The sequence below is a fragment of the Crocodylus porosus genome, unplaced genomic scaffold, assembly GCF_001723895.1.
Source record: "Crocodylus porosus isolate Cpor-Errol unplaced genomic scaffold, CroPor_comp1, whole genome shotgun sequence".
NCBI classification, from domain to species: domain Eukaryota; kingdom Metazoa; phylum Chordata; order Crocodylia; family Crocodylidae; genus Crocodylus; species Crocodylus porosus.
Genome location: NW_017728886.1, coordinates 161,784,486 through 161,801,597, shown reverse-complemented (window position 1 = coordinate 161,801,597; position 17,112 = coordinate 161,784,486). Strand labels below are relative to the sequence as shown.

At 42.8% G+C, this 17,112-nt stretch overlaps 1 protein-coding gene across 5 annotated transcripts in view; it reads left to right on the top strand.

The window, feature by feature from the left end:
* The window catches only part of KIAA0319 (KIAA0319 ortholog), a 105,306-nt gene extending 89,219 nt beyond the window's left edge, over positions 1–16,087 (top strand). For 3 of the 5 annotated variants that reach the window (XM_019544311.1, XM_019544329.1, XM_019544340.1), the window contains 5 exons: positions 1,201–1,343; positions 2,727–2,849; positions 7,237–7,327; positions 10,265–10,356; positions 11,410–15,960. In XM_019544311.1, coding sequence (XP_019399856.1) covers positions 1,201–1,343; positions 2,727–2,849; positions 7,237–7,327; positions 10,265–10,356; positions 11,410–11,588 — 628 coding nt within the window. In that variant the 3' untranslated portion in view covers positions 11,589–15,960. Of the gene's footprint in view, positions 1–1,200; positions 1,344–2,726; positions 2,850–7,236; positions 7,328–10,264; positions 10,357–11,409 lie in introns of those variants that run through there. The other 2 variants (XM_019544320.1, XR_002102819.1) reach the window with 2 other exon arrangements.
* The last annotated feature ends 1,025 nt before the right edge of the window (positions 16,088–17,112 follow it).

Below are 17,112 nucleotides of genomic sequence, written 5' to 3'. Positions count from 1 at the left end.
TACATGGCTGAAGTGGCTTACTTCTGCTTAGAGTCAGACTGATTGCCACATTTGGGGTCAGGAAGGAATTTTTCCCTTGGTCAGAGTGGCATAGACTCTGGGGTTTTTTTGTATTTCTCTGTAGTGTAGAGCCAGGTCCTTTTTTTATGGAGACTGGACTGGATAGCCTGGGATGCTCTTTCCAGTAGTGTGTTCCTGTGTAACATGATCATTGCCAGAACCTTTTGAGACGACTAAGCTTTAAACTACATCTTCTTGAGCTAAATGATATTTTAACAACTGTGTTGGCACTTGCTCTAGGCTCTTCCTAAAATTCACAAATAAATTAATTGAAAATCTACTATTAATTCCTACCACGTTTCAAATGGCAGCTCTCAACTGGCTCGTTTCTGGTTTTAAGATTCTTTAAAGAAAGCTGAGGCATTGGATCCAATTGTGATGTAGCATACATTCTTGTCTAAAATTATTTGTTTAATCCCCATCTCTCATTGTGTCTGAGCTCCTATTCTTTCAAATGTCCTTATGCAGTCTTGGAAGAGGCAAGAGTTCTTGTGGGTGATTATCTTTTATTGGATCAACTGCAATGTTGGGCTAGACATAGGGTATGTCTATCCCGCCACGTAGTTGAACGGCATCACCTCTGCGCTACTGCATGCAATCGTCTCGTTGACTTCAGTGGGCTGTGTAGATGCTTGTGGAAAAAGCTGGGCTTTGTAGTATATCTAGGATTTGAATAGGGGCAGGCTCTAAAGAACCATGGGTGGTGGGGGGGAAGAGTTTGTTCTCCTCATTTTTTTCCTGTGAAACTGATTATGTATAGAACTGGTAATGCTCCTGAACTGCATAGTAGAGCAATAGCCATATTGTTCTGTTGGATTTGATTAATCTAGAGCAGGGGCGGGCAGTTGTTTCGGGTGGAGGGCTGCTTACTGAGTTTTGGCGAGCCATTGAGGGCTGCTTGACAGGCAGCCAGAGGCAGATAAATATTCATTTTCTAAATGTTTTAGGGGTTCCGCGGGCCAGATGGAATGGCGTGGCAGGCCACGTGCAGCCTGCATTGCCCACCCCTGATCTAGCGACAGATAGCTCGACTCTTAGATGCCTGGATATAGTAAGAAGCAGTTTTCTTACAGTCAAATAAAAAACTGTAAATGCAGTGGATAACACATATTTTTGTGTCTGTGTGTGTGCTCTCTGCAGCACAGCAATCATGTTCTATGTGCAGAATGGACATCCTTTCAAAGTCATAAAGGCTTCGGACGTTGCACGGACTCTGCACGTGCAGCTTTTAAAGGAAAAGGCTGACTTCTTGCTTTTTAAAGTTCTGCGGGTTGATACAGCTGGTACGTTCTGAATGATGCTTTCTTAGTGTCTTGATTTTTACAGGCATGAAAGTACTAATTGATGCAAGCAACATAGGGATATGGCAAGAGCTTACTTTATGTACATGGGGCTTGATGTTTGCATTAATTTTATGAAAGTGGCCTAGATCTGGGCTGTCCTACTGGTGGCCACAGGCATTATGTGGCCTATAGGGGGATTAACTAGGGGGATTAACCTGGTCCAGGTGCTGCTTCTCCCATTACTTTTCTGCAGCTGCCACCAGGGTCTCTAGGTTCCCCCTCTCTGCTCCAGCTTCCTATTTCTGCCCTTGCCCCTGGGAGTGGGGTGGGGTGGATCAGCCCATGGGGCTCACCTAGTCTGTAATTTGGGAAGCTTTGGGAGTTGGGGGCACCTGTGCAGTGGGGAGAGGCCCAAATGGTATGTATGTGAAGAGTCCTGCACAGTGTGACTTGAAGCCTGTGGGACCTGTGGCACGTACAGCATGTGGTCCCTGACTGCTCAGAAATTGGACTGGTGTAGATGTTGCTGCTGCTTGAAATACCAGTCTACCTATGACAGACTTCTGCTAGTTGTCTTCTTTTAAAGAGACTATTGGGGTGCAATTTGATCATTATCTACGATTTTTATAAACAAAAGCTATACAATAGAAACATTTCCACTATATACTAAACATTTTGCAATGCTGGGGGACTAGGTAATATCATTAGACCATCTGTGATGTGCTCTTGCATGGCTTGTTTTAATCTCTCTGAATGGAACAAACTTTATTATAACTGTAGCAGAACTTATCACATCACTTCTTTCAGAATTCATGAAGTATGATAATAGAGTCTCTTTCTATTTACACTGGCTAAAAATGTTCGGACATTATAACGCAGTGCCTTAATCTGATTAAATTTGTAATATAGACCGGTTTGTATTTCTTCATAATGAGATCTCTTTACAATAATGCTTGAGCATCTAGGTCAAACTTCATAGTTCAGTCTCCCATAAAGTAACATGCTCCTGGTAATTTGAATGCTGTAGGACACTAAAGCATTACAGCTATCTATTTGTTGTCATTTGGAATCAAATGATTTGCTGAAGATCAGAAATAATAAAGCAGGAACATTCTGAGCTCTAAAATATTTGATTTTTGTAATGGCTTAGTTCTGAGATCATTCCTTCATGAGAAAATGACAGTTGTTATACTATAAAATTATTTAAATTATTTTTCACTGTTGGATTGCAAAAAATTATAGGTGTAGCCTCGGGGGAGGTGAAAATGACCTTTTCTTTTAATTTATGCATTGGATTTATGGTCAAAAGAATGCCACCCCAAGATCCTACATTGCAATTTGCCCTTTTATACTGATAATCTTCACATTTTTGTTTTACTTTAGCTTGCCTTTTAAAATGTTCTGGACATGGGCACTGTGACCCTATTACAAAGCGTTGTATTTGCTACCAACTGTGGATGGAGAACTTAATTCAACGTTACCTCAGTGATGGAGAGAGTAATTGTGGTAAGTCTGGAAAGTGTTGTGTATGTTATGTTCCAAGAACGTACATCTGCATTATAGCAGTTTTGTAAGTGTTTTACTTGTGGATCTAGAGAAAATCGGTAAAAAGAACATGAATGTAGCAGCTTGGGTTGAGTCCCAGGATCAAGGGTCTGCTGTTTCGATTGGTGGAGCCCACCCACCAATCCAGAGGCAGTGTATGGGAAGCAATGCTCTGCCCTTCCAAGGAGCAGCTGGACCTGAATCGGAACTGCACCAGCCAGGTCCGGAGAACTTTGGGGGTGGAGCCCCTGAGGAGTACAAAAGGGGAGCATGCTTATCAGGCTGGAGAGACAATGAGGGATGGCTAGGAGAGAGGAGCTCCAGAGACGGCCTTCCTCGGGACCCTGCTTGAGCTTCAGCAGCGTGCAAATTGGTGCGTGGGAATCAGGCTCTAGGAGCTGCTCGAGGTGGCTTGAGCCTGTGAACCCAGCAAGAGGCTGGGCAGTCGGTGTGTAGACTGGCACATGGAGTGCTGGCCCTGGAAGCAGCTTGAGGCCGTTCGGGCCCCGCATGGTGTGCAGATCGGCACACAGAGAACTGGCAAAGACCAATGCCCCGCCACCATCTTCTATCCTGTTTTTGCGGGCTAATCACCTGATCCTTTCCCGGGTACGTAATTTCCAACACTAGACAGGGTTCATCGTCAGGTCATTCCTGCCCGACTCTAAGTAACGGGACTCTTGCCTGAGTCCCTGTTAGATTTTATGTTAAGCATCTGTATTTATTCTTGTAATAAATTGTACATAGTTAAGTATTTGGTTTTGGCCTAGCTCTATAGAGAGGGGCGGAAGCCACTCTAGTAGCTGGCCCCTTCCTCAGCACCCTGCCTGGCCACCACCACTGTCATTGGAGGACAGGGCAACCCCCCCTTCCCCAACCCCCGGTTTACCCGGGCTACATGAAGAAAGATTAGGATATTGCATGTTTGTCCGTTTGTTCAGTTATCAGTAGTGTACTAAGAAACTGTACATGACTACAAAACAATTGAGTGCCCACAATATAATACTCAGCCTTGTAGTTTTCAGATAATTTTAAGATGTATAGCATTTTATATCACACCTTCAGATAAAGAGTACAAAAATTGCTGTGTTGCTCCTGTGGGACATTAAGTGATTTTTGCCCAGATTGATGGCTTAAGAGGTTTCCAGGCTGGACTGAATGCAGGTGATCTTACTTGACCTTGGAAGTATCCTGACCAGTACTTGGGTAGGAAACTACCCTGGAACCAGATGCATGGAGTCATAGTCATACACTTGATAAATACTATAGAAACCAAATGGGTGGCAAGTCCCATGGTTGCTGCAGAGCTGATGGATGGGATTAAAAGGAAGGAAGGACTGTTTAGTAGGCAGCCTTGTACTTTGGCAGTCCCTCCCACTTGAGGTTGATTTGCCTTCCATGACTGTCTTATCTGTGTGTCCAAAGATGGCTGATGAGGCCTATTCAGGATTGACAGACTCTACTGCAGCTTGGACATGTGTTTCTGTCTGGGGACGGTGGCGCTGGATTCTTGATCTGGTCCGTGACATGCTGTTTCTGCTGCTCTTGCTTTTCCATCTCCTGTTGTTCCCATGAGGTTTCAAAGTACTGAGATCCCTGCAGCAGACTTCGCCATTTGGGGTGGTTCTGGGCAATAGTCTCCCACAAGTTGACATCAATATCGCAGTTTTTTAATTTGGCCTTGAGCTCATTCCTGAAGTGCTTTCTCTGCCCTCCTCTTGAGTGTACACCTTGGCTGAGCTGGAAAAATAAAACTTACTTCAGAAGCTGGACAGCTGGATGACATGGGTGGCCCAACAAAGTTGATTTTGGATGATCATCATCTCAGTACTCATAGTGTTTGCTTGCAGGAGGGTGCTAATGTTAGTGCATCTGTCTTCTCACTGGATTTGGAGGATCTTCCTCAGGCAGCATTGATGGTATTTCTCCAACAACTTCAGATGTCTCCGGTGTGTTGTCTGTGTATCAGCTCTGTACAGTAAGGTGGGGATCACAACTGCTTGATAAACCATGAGCTTACTTTCAGATCTGATGTTGCGATCTTTGAACACCCATTTCTTTTGGCATCCAAAGGCTGCACTTGCACATTTGTGGTGATGCTGGATTTCTTCATCAATGTCAGCCTTTTGCAAGGGACAGCTTCTGATGTACATGAAATACTCAGCGTTCTTCAGAGTCTCGCTGTCGATCTGGTCTACTGGAGCTGGGGACTGTTCACTAGGAGCTAGCTGATGGAGGGACCTTAGTCTTCTGCATGATAAGTGTCAGTCCCATTTTCTTGTATGCCTTGGTAAAGATGTTGATGACTGCCTGAAGGTCTGCTTCTGAACGAGGTCACACTAAGCATCATCAGTGTATTGGAGCTCGATGATTGTGGTTAGGGTGGTCTTGGTTTTGACTCAGTCAGCTGAGGTTGAACTGTTTACCATCCACTCGGTAGTTTAGCTCCACTCTGCTGGAAGCTTGTTGGTGGCCAGATGTAGTATTGCTGCAAAGAATATTGAGAAGTATTGGAGCAAAGACACAGCCTTGCTTAACTGCTGTTTTGACCTCGAAGGGATGTTGATAGATCCATTACTGAGAATCTTCGCTCTCATACTGTCGTGGAGCAGGCAGAGAATGGTGACAAATTTTGGTGGGCATCTGTATTTCAGAAGGATTCTCTACAACACTTCCTGGATGACACAGTCAAAAGCTTTCATGAGGTTAAAGAAGACCATGTAGAGAGGCTTATGTTGTCCCCGGCATTTCTCCTGCAGCTGGTGAGCTGTGAAGATCATGTCAGTTGTGCATCTTCATGCATGCGCTAAACCCACACTGAGATTCTAGGAGAAGCTCTTCAGCAAGTTCAGGAGATAGTTCAGGAGGATTCTTGCAATGATCTTTCTAGCCTTGGTACTGCATTTACTGTTACAAGAATCTTTGATTCCTGTTATGATTGAGATTAACAGCACTGGGGTAACACATAAGCATTGAGGCAGGCATGTATTATACATAAAGACTCTAATGTTGCCTGCATAGGGCCTAGTTCAGATGCTGGCTATATGCTAAGAAGCACTCTTATTACTAAAAAATCATTTTTTTAATTTGAACACTTTCACCATTTTCTTAAATGTCTTTATTTCATCTTTATTAAAGTCATCTCTGGCAGAAGCAGCTTGTCACCAGTTTACCCATGTGATTTTTCTTTGACAGGGCTTTCTCTGGTTTAAGTCTACACATTTGATGTCCTATTTAAAATCTCCTCTGTGGTCCTTGGCTTTACAAATCTTTACTGTATTAGATTGTTTGGGTAGCATCAAATGAATCCAAATATGGTCCTGCTCTTCGTATTGGAGAGATTCTGAAATTCTTGTTAAGAAACGTGTTTTTTCTTCCTCATCCCACTGATTTCTACAGGACTGATTGAGGAGTGAGAGATGCTTCCCATGAGTAATGGTACTAGAAAATGAAGCCATATATGCATGTTGTCTACCAGAAAGCTAAATAAATAAATAGCACACTGGTTCCTGATCATGATTAGAGACTTTGGATGCAACTGTTGTCCAAATAATAAATAAGCGCCAGCAGCGGCATAGTGATGCAGCTGGATGCCCAGGGCAGCGGTGACTTCCAGTTGCTGTTGCATCACTGCTGTGATCATGTGGCTGCTAGCAGCAGCCATTTTTTTTCACCCCTCAAGTCAGCATCCAGGGTAATTGCTCCAGTTGCCTTACCCTAGTTACACCACTGAGAACCTGAGAGGATTATAGGGCTTCCTTTTATTTTGCCTCAGACCCTATATCAGATTTTCTGAATTCACAGATCAAGATTCCTAGCATCCAACAAAATAGGCTGTTGCTTACAAAATCTTATACGTCTCTGAACTAGTTGGTCCCTACAGTGCCATCCTACCCTACCTTCTGCCACATTAAGAGTTAGAGTGTAGTTGCAGAAGAAGGCTATTGCCGGTTATCAGTCCTACCAGATAACTGTACAATTTAGAAGTTGGCAGAGAAGTTCATGTTTGTAACACAGTTGTGGAGAACCCACCTTGACTTTCAGATTTCAGGTGGAATTCATTGAGCTGGTAAGGAAAAAAAACCCCCAATACTTATAAAAAAAAACCCGGAAAAATCCAGGTTTGATCTGGAAGACCAGCAAGGAACTCTTTGACTATTATTTTTATTTATTCTCTTCTGAGAGAAGAACTGAACTTCGGGTGCTAAGATTTCTCAAATTCTAATCAGGCTTAAGATAAAGCAAAGCCATTCCCTATCTTCCAGGATCATCTATTAAGACAACTGCATTAAAATAAGCCCATCAATACCACTTTGCTCACAGCTGTGTCTCCTGTTTTGTCCTCTAGAATGGAGCATACTCTATGTAACAGTATCTGCCTTCATTTTGGTTGTGCTCACAGTTGGGTTAGCTTGGTTCTGCATCTGCTGCTGCAAAAGGTACGTAGATAACTGTTTTGAAAAAAACTGCATACTTGTGACATCACTACAAGTTGTTTGTACTTGTAAATCAATTTCTTAGCCTTAAGCAACTCTTTACCACCTGCAGATATTTCTTTCTGGCCTTTGCTCTGAGTACTTCTCAACATATTTTAACTGTACAGTTGCAAAAAGTATTCCTGGAATCATGTTGCTGTCACCTAATAACTAACATATATCCTAACCCACCAGCTGTAAACATGTATAAGATCTTTATAGTCTTCTACCAAAGTCCTCACCATCCCTCACAGCAAGGGAAAGGAAATGAGCATTGCTGTTTGCCCTGAAGGGCACCAAGCATGAGTTATTTTAGACCTGAGAGAAAGGCATCAAACCCTCCCTTGTGAAGAAATGGGCATAACTGATGTCCAAGGAGCCAGTCTGGAGAAAGCGTGCTAATGTCCTACATCTCTGGGGCCTTTCTGCTCCTTGACAATGTAGTTTACCTCATTTTTGTGTTTCCCAATGGTTTTCGTATGAATCTCAGGAAGATCATTAGAAATTCTGTCCCAAATAACCCAGTTTTCTTTACTAGTTCTTGTCATAGACCAACTGCTTTGTCAAGCAGACTAGCCAAGAGGCTATTTGTTTTGATGTAACAAGACATTAAGTGTCTGGGTTTTTAGTTTTATTTGCTATGAAATCTTTTTTGATATGGACAGGATACTATCAGAAAGGATGCATGCCTTATGGGTTTTTTCTATGAAATGTGGGAGGAAGGGAGGGTTTATTTTCCCCTTTGGAACTATCCTCACTTACTTAGCACTCCACAAAAGGGACCTGTCTGATGCAATAATCTAGGTAAAGAGAAGAGGCAGGAACTAGGCAGAGCAGAGATTGGGGTGCTTTTGGTTTTGTGAAGCTTACAAGAAGGTGATATGACTTCTATTGATGTGGTTGGTTTTCTAGGTAGTTTGATCTACATCCCAGATTAGGTCTACCAGTCTGAAGAGTGTAGAGTCCAAGTTATTTTATCCCCGACAGCATCCACTATGTACTTATCAGACAAAGGGAGTTGTCCTTTGTCTTGAGGAGTTTACTAAGTAACAGACACAGCTGGAAAAAAAGATAGGCGGAAAGGATACAATGCATAAGCCAAATGACTGGGAGGTGAGGGGTCAAGTGTGAATCGTATTAGATATCCCCTTCCACCATTCAGCTTCTTCATCCTTCTGTTCCCTTCTTCCAAACATTCAGCCCTTTCTTCACAGGAGTAATAGATGAAATGCATGCAGAGATGACTGACTGCAGGCATTGTGAAAGATGTACAGTTGGAGGAAATTAAGAGGAAATGTTAATTATGCAGACTGGGTCAGGAGGAAGCTCAACACATAGGACATAGCAGAGAAATCTCCATTAGATGGCTTGCAGCTAGAGATGGGCCCAAACAAAGTTGATCAGAAATGCAAATCTGAAATGTGCAGGTGATCCCTATCAAAATCTTTGATCCAAAGAATCAAAAGCTCTGATCTGCAGAGTTTTGATCTGCAGCCAAATAGTGTGTTTCAGGCCTGTGGCAGGACACTTAGGGCACCTGCCACTTTTGGAGCTAAAGCAGCCTGTGGAGCAGATGGCAGGTGTGGGCCGGGGTTAATTGTGGAGTCAGCTGACCCAGGGAGCCTGTGGGCATAGGTGGAGGGAGAAAAAAAATTTGGGGGAGGCTGAGCACATGCCTGCGTACCCTCCAGCAGGTAAGTCTGTGGGGGGAGGGGAAAGTGCTGTGAGGCTGGGGCAGGCCTTGCACAGCCTGGAGGGGACAGGGTGCGGGACTGAGCTGTGGCTCATCCGGAAGGGTGTGTATGGGAGGGTGGCTTCTGCCGCTGCACAGGCTCTGGGATGGCACAGGGGGTGCATGCCCCTAGATCTGTGTGGGGTGGGGCAGGCTGTTGCTGTGGGCTGGGGCTGTGCTGGGCTCTTTCCAGCAGGAGCTAAGTGACACTGTGCTTGGGGTGGGCAGTGGCAGTGCTGGGAGGAGGGACTGGGGGGGCTACAGTGAATTTTGGGGTGGCTGCAGCCCCACCCCTCCATAGTCCCCTTCCTACCGCCTAGAGAGGGGCCAGGAAGGAGTGGGACAAGAAAGGCCAAGAGGCCCAGTGTAGGGCCTAGAGACAGTGGAGCCACAGGGGCCCAGAGGTGGGCTGGGAAAGGTTGACCAGAAGGGTCCAGGGGGCCAGGAAAGAGCCAAAAGGGGCCAGGAAGAAACCAAAGGAGTCTGGCAGTTCAGAGGGGCTGGGTGAGAGACTGAAGGGCCTGGCAGCCCAGGGAAGGGTTGCATGAGAGACCAAGGGGTCTGGGTGCCTAAAGGGAGGCTGAGGGGTCTGAGGGCCCTGAGAAGGACTGTGTGTGTAAAGAGAGAACATCGGTGAGGATGACATCTGCGAGGCTTGGGGCATGGTGTAGGGGTGGAATGGAGCCATGCAATTGGCCCATAAAGCCTTGACCCCAAACCTGGTGGTCATCACAGTAAGACTCTAGGGCAGCTTCCCGTGTTTTACTAAGGATTAACATCAAGATGTAATGGTGAAAGAAGGACGGACTGCCCATAGAGCAGGGTACAGAGAATTTTTTGGCCTTTGGGGGCTTTACAGCCACCCCTGGAGATGGTACTCGGTGACAAGGCCTACCACCAGTTATTGCAGAAAGCTTTTTTCTTTTCAAGGTATGAATAGCAGGTTTTGCCCTTCCTTTGTGCACACAAGATTTATGCTCAGTGGCCTGGATTTCTACTCCTTGTTAAGCTGGTGCCATCAGAACTGACTTTTGAAATCAGTGGAGTTATACGTAAATATTTTACAAGAGAGAAAATTTTAGCCTTATTGGTAGTTCTCTGTGTGTGTAGGGGAGAGAGCATTTACCATGTGTGAGAACTTTATTTATTTGTGCTAACTTTCCTTTTAGCAGGAAGAGGACAAAAATCAGGAAAAAAACCAAATATACCATCTTAGATAATATAGATGACCAGGAGAGAATGGAGCTAAGGCCTAAATATGGTAAGTTATTTATTTATTTTTTTTAAGATTGGGGCTTCTTTTAGCAGTAAGCCTACATTCTTGTATTCACCTTAATTTTAAAGTAAATTACAAACTTTTCCTTTACCCAAATTGTTCCTTCTTGAAAGGAAACACTAAGTATTTTGTTTACACTGCATTTTCCACATGGCCTGCAAATGCCCCAGTTAACTTCATTGGGCTTGGGATTGTTCCCTTTAGTTCTCATTACGTTTTGAAATGCTAATGGGGGGCACTTTAAATTCAATGGGATAACATCACTCCAAATAATGGACATTCTAAAGCAGTAATAAATTCATTGAAAAGCATAGAGCTTTTGTTATCAGCTAGTTCCATCATACAGTTGCCTGTGTGGCTAGGTACAATTGATAGATTCAGTAAGACCTAGACAGTATTGTACTTCATGCTGAGATGCTTTAATTGAACTGTAAATATCTATGTTTAAAATAAGGGCAGGGCAAGGCACAAGGGATCTGAGCCTCCTGGGTACCTGCAGACATACAGGATGTATGCTCCGATGTGCTGTAATTACAGCATGTTGGAGCAGACTTGATTAATTGAGTCTGCTGGAGCATGCTAATTAGTGTGCTGTAGCAGCCTCGACATCTCATGTATTCAGTGTCCCTCATGTATTCAGTGTACTTCAAAATGGCAGTGAGAGTGCTTTAACTAAAGCTCGTCAAATGAGCTTTAAAGTGCCCCTTTCACCATTTTGAAGCGTGGGACACTGAATACACAAGACGCTGCAGGCACTTTAATTAGAGCAGCTCCTGAGAACCCCTCTAATTAAAGCGTCCTACCCCCCACACCCAGAGCACATGTAAAGATGCCCCTAGTGATATAAATGATGTAGTTCCACACAAAGGCCAAGGAAATATCTGGCCTATGATATTCAGTATCTGCTAGAGAACTAATTTAACATGGGAACAGACAGTTCATTATATTTATAGCACAGGTTCACTTAGCTTGTGCAACACTACATGGGAAGGAGGTTACTAAGACTGTCCAAAGAGCCTTTTTATTGTTGGTTTTCAGGTATAAAACACAGAAGTACAGAACACAATTCCAGCCTGATGGTCTCAGAGTCAGAGTTTGACAGTGATCAGGACACTATTTTCAGCAGAGAAAAGATTGAAGGAGAGAATCCAAAGAACATCATGAATGGCTCCATCAAAAATGGCGTTTCCTTCAACTACAGTGCAAAAGACAGATAATTGAGTAAGGGTGAAAAAAAAAGGACACACCAGTCCAATGCACCAAGAAAGTGTTGATCCACCTTTTATTTTTCAAAATCAAAAGCTTCCTAACTTATCTACCAATTGCAGCTGAAGGGGAAATTTTCAGCACAGTGAAGGGGGGGATTAGACAGCAAAGCTCCTGTTGTCATGGCTATAGGAACAAGAAGCACATGTAATTCTCTGCATGCTCTGTGCTGAACGTTTATGTCTAAATTTCTGAAGACATTTTACTTAGACTTGTGAATCACTGCTACCATCCTATCCAGGACCGTTATTAACAGTGATGACTTTGTAAGACTTTGAGCTATATTTGGCTTGTATCTGTACTCCGTCACTTGAAGGATTATGAAGCTGACCTTGACAATTAAAGCCAATGTGCAGAATTTCCCTTGAGTCTGTAAAGAGCGGTGTGTGACTGCAAGTTTCATCTTCATATATGGTTTCTGAATTGGATACAGAAAGGGGAGATCCATAAATAGCATCTTTAGTACATAGTATTACCTCCAAGCTCTGCTTTGTGACTGGTTTTTAGGGTAGCACTTGTGAAGTGAAAATGCCTTTGTTTTTAAAGGCAGCTGACTATTTAGCAGTTGTTCTTTAATCAGCTGCCAGTTAATGTGATACATTTGTATCCTGTATAATGGAAATGTCCTTTATATTTATGTTGAAGATGTGATGGCAGCAGAGAAATCCTGTCTGTTTTCTTCTGTAATAACATACGAAGAGTGAATTACCCTCTGGACCTGAGCAGCTGCAAGGGATACAGAGATGCCTCCTGCAATGGGCTGAACACCTTAAACTTACTTTGATTGTAATGGGAGCTTGAGGCCCCTATCAAGACTGAGTGCTTCATGCACATAAATTAAGATGGAAGTTGCAATATGACTGCCTCAGAGGCTTGTAATAAAAAATTGGAATGTCTCAAGCCTTAGCACAATACAGTGAAGTGTTGAGTAAGGCTTTTCTCCTTAGTTGCTACATGGCTGGATGTCTTGGGTCAGGGAGAATTTTTTTTAATGAAGGACAAAACTGTTAACATTTTGATTTTGTTACTCTTAATTGTTGTGCAGCACCTGGGCATTTTCTTTATGGGTGTCATATTAGATACTAATGCCCCATTACCTCCTTGAGATCTGTCAGGGTACCCAGTTTGTTTGGAGGACTCCTCTATTCATGGATGGAGGGTTGAATACATCTGCTTCCATGACACTGTCTGCCTTTTTCTTGTTCCCCTTCATTAACTAGGGAGGACTTTGCAGGGGCTGGGAACCTTCCCTCATGCAGGACTTCAGAAAAATTAAAACCCTAATTATGGAGGAATCAATCAGTGCAGAAAGCCTGGGCTGTGTAGTTTCAGTGGAGCTTCACTGCTGAGGAACAGAAACATGAAAACAGCAGCAACATAGTATGTTGTCTGCATTTTCCCTGACTGTGTTCCTCCAGATCCATGTCGACCTGTAACTTCCTTACAAGAATGTTAAAGCAATGACAATTATCATGTACTCCTACTCCATAATGATACCCTTCTCAGACAAGACAACTTGAGCACAGCAGTGAAAGAAGCCAGCATGTCAGGGAAAAGGTGATTACTATTGGAAGCTTTTCCAGCTTATGCTCTTTGTTTACTTTTCACCTACTTTCTGCTCAGCCTAGAAACATAGACAGTACGGTTTCTGGCCCCTCTCACTTTTTATTCCATTAGCGTTCATGCAGTAGTGCATTTTTGGGTTGTAAGCAGTCCAGGGGAGGTGAGCATTCAAGCAAACCAAATTATATTTTAAAAAAAAAGTTTTGGCCAGTCTGCTACTCTCAGTGCTCAAGTTCTGTATTTGTTCTACAGAAAATGACTCTTTGCAGATCTATGTTTTATGAACTAGATAAAATGTGAACAACCATGACCCTGCATCAATCGAATATAAACATCTCTTTTAAGTTTATGTATATTGGCACAGTTGTCAGCATCCATAAAACAAAACAAAAAAACAAACAAACCAACAACTGAAGATGCAGCTGAGTTCTGTAAATTTAGTCTTTTTTGCATTGGTTTTATTTTACTATTTAATGCCTGGTGCTCAGCCTGCAGAAAGGCTGCACAGAGGGTTAAACTATAAAGGTAGTCATCCACTGCTTGAAGTCCAAGGTTCAAATGTGTCTTAGGTTTCTAAATGAAAAATGTTTTATGGTCTGAAGCATGCTTCCTAGTGGACACTGTTCAACATCACAAAATTGCCACAGTTGTAGAAACACCACCTCTTCTTTCCTACCCTCAGAATCATTTCTGGAAGAAGTTCAAGTGCCGTGACAGCATTTTTTTATCTGCTTGTCCAAGTACTTCCAAATCAAGCAGGTGGGAGACAGTAAACTGTATGGTCTAGGACCTCTTAATTACCTTTTTGCCTTTTGTTTCTTTCCACTTGAATTCACATGCGATTGCTAGCCACTTTTATAGCTCACAACCTTAGTTAAAAATGATTTTTTTAAATAGTGAATTTCCAAGGTGTTTTTAGAGGCACTGGCTTGCAGTTCTACCAATTTAACCTCATTCATCAACTTAGAAGGGAAAAAAGGAGAAAGGCAACATAGTAATTGGGCATTAAGATACACTATCTTGCAGATTATTAGGCCTAAAAATGCATGCCTGATATTAAAGGAAATCTGAAACTTCCAGTGGAGTCAACAAGAAATACTTCTCTGGCTCTGAGTATTTGTGATATCAAACCTTTAACGTTAACCTTTAATGGTCCTTCAGCATGACTTGTTTGCAAGCATATCTTTATCTACATTCTTTAACATTTTAAAGTAGTGAGTGCAGTGTATATCTGAGAAGGATCTCATGATTGTTACTGTAATTTAATTTAATTAGTAAGTCTACATGTGAATCATTGCATAGTAAGCAATACATACCTACTCACAACATAGACCTGTCCAGCTATAAGCAGATGAACAGCTTTTATCATGGCAAGCAAAATACTAATGTCGTACAAGAAATTTAGCAGGACAAGTCTGACAAAATAAAAATAACCATAACGTTTGTTTTCTATTTCAGCTCTGGTATTGAAGGAGCTGTTTGATACGTGTTGATGAGTAGTGACAAAATTAAAATGGAGCAACCCAGTTGTTGCTGGATGTGTAATGAAAAATCAATCTTCCTTACTTCATACTTACTTGTAAAATAAGTTACCATCTATCTTTTGTTAGAAAAAGGCCATTTTACCAGCTTTACTGTCCAGTGCACTAGATACATCTGCTTCAACCCCCCACTCATGCTACTAAAAATGCTAGCCAACCTCCTATCAGTGGATTGTCTTGAGGAAACATAAGGGGACACAAGTAGGGGAATTAATCGGATCTGCAAAGGGTTTAGCAGAGCAGGGTGTACCTTCTAGTAGCAGACCCAGAAATGGGGCAGGGGACTGTGCTGCACATGGGCAATGCGTTCTGAACTCCCTTCCCGGTCAGTGTGGGCTCCTGCTAGAGCTCTGTGTTAGCACTGAGCTCAATTCACCAGCTGATCTTGGTGGGATGTGGTTAGATTCCTTGCTTTCACTTAGTTCTGGAGCCCAAGGGGTACACGTTGTTTGCCCTTCCCTACCACAACAGCAGGGGAAAGGAGGCCAGAGCTGTGCAAAAGCAGGGACTCCGACCAGACCTGATGCTGAGAACTCATGTGCGGCACAGCTGAAGTGATGTGGACTGCACTGCCACACCTCCTCTGGCACTTTATCCCTTCCTTGTTTGGCTCCTTCAAACCTGAAAGCAGTGCAAAAATGCCAACACTTACCTTTTCTCAGACAGCTCTGGCATTCTTGAAATCCTTCAGGCCCCACTTATGCAAAATTCCTACTGTAGTTAACTGAAGATTATTGCCTGACTAAAAAGATTGTGGGTTTTGGTCTCTTTACATGTTGAAAAGATAATGAACTTATTATTGTCCTTGTGTTTGGGGTTGGGAGGAAATGAAAACTATTTTCAGAGTCACCTACTGAACAGTCTGTGGAACCCTGGTGAGAGAGGGATGGAGGGCGAGCCTTTTTCTAGGGGAAAGAAACTGGAATAGAAGGCAGGCAGGAAGGTCCTAAAGCACAAAGTTTGTACACTTGGATTCTGCTTAAATTTCCTCATCGTATACAAATGTAGCAAAACATAACCCATTTCAGATGCCTTTGGGTGCTAAGGTACCAGAAGGAATTGTCCCAAAGAAACCAGGAAGCTACTTAAGGTGGAAAAAAAAAAAGAATTTCCTGCAGCACAGGCAATGACTTAAGTGCAAGCAAGGCATGCAGCAGTACTTTGCCTCTGTATGGAAGCATGGCTTCCTGTGCGTGGATGGGTGAACAATTGTAGATTTTATAATAGGAACCTATCTCTAGAAAATGTTGTTTATTGCAAATGATAATGTATTGTAACTGGAACCAGTTCTTAGCTGATACTATTACATTTATGTTACCCTCCTAATAAAGACTTGTCTTTCCTTCTGTAATGTTGTCATCTGTTCTCCTTGGCAAGACACTTTCTTCTGTGCCATATGAGGTTCAGACTTGAGGTCAGAGCAAGATAATGAAAACAATTACCTCCTATAGATTGTTCTGTCTGCACTGAACCTGCAACTATTATGGTTTAATTGTTTGTGACCTCTTTTTCCTCTGACTGCCACAGAAAATGCATTTTCTGTGAGAGGGAGGAGGTAGTTCAGTAAGATGAACTGGAGGACAAGAAGTTGGAAACTCTTAAATGCTCACTGCAGCTAACATCAAGGCTTTACTATCCTAGACACAGTTGATGTGTGCTTTTAGAGTCAATACTGTCTAATTAAAAGCTGCTTTTTTAACATGAGATATTTCATTTTTCTTAAAACAAATACTCTCAAGTCAGCCTTTGCACTGAGAGCTTGATCAAAGCATCACATTCTAGGTAAGAGGTTGTAATCATTTTGTGGTGTTATGGGAGGTGGCCTGTTGAAGAGTGTACGTTTGAAAAGATGCACAAATCTGCTTCCCCATTTACTAGTAGGGGCTTTAAAACTCTCAGGGTAGGGAAGTGGATTTTGTCCTGTGCCCAGCTGCAGGGAATTTGGTCTTGGCTATGGGAAGTGACCTCAAAAACAGTTATGCAGTAAGCCTCCACCCACTTAATCTTATTTTCAGATATGTTTTCAACAAGGAAAGCAGTGATCTAGTTACATACAGCACAAGTTCAGCACATCCCTGAAAATCATTTCCTTTCCACAGATTGTCATCTATAAAAATAACAGATTGGGCCAAGTTCTGCCCTTGTTTACACTGTTGTACCTCCACTGCTTTTAGGGAGGCTCCATGTATAACTAGTGTAATGGATGGGGTTACATTTGGTCCTGCATCTTCGTTCCCTTGAGGAACAAGGACCATCAAGCATGTGTGTTTGTCTCTATACGCTGAAAAGAATAAATAACTGTCCCTCCTTGTTGCTTCTATTCATCATCTCAGCAGTCAGTTGTGACTGAATATGCACTAAAAGCAGAATG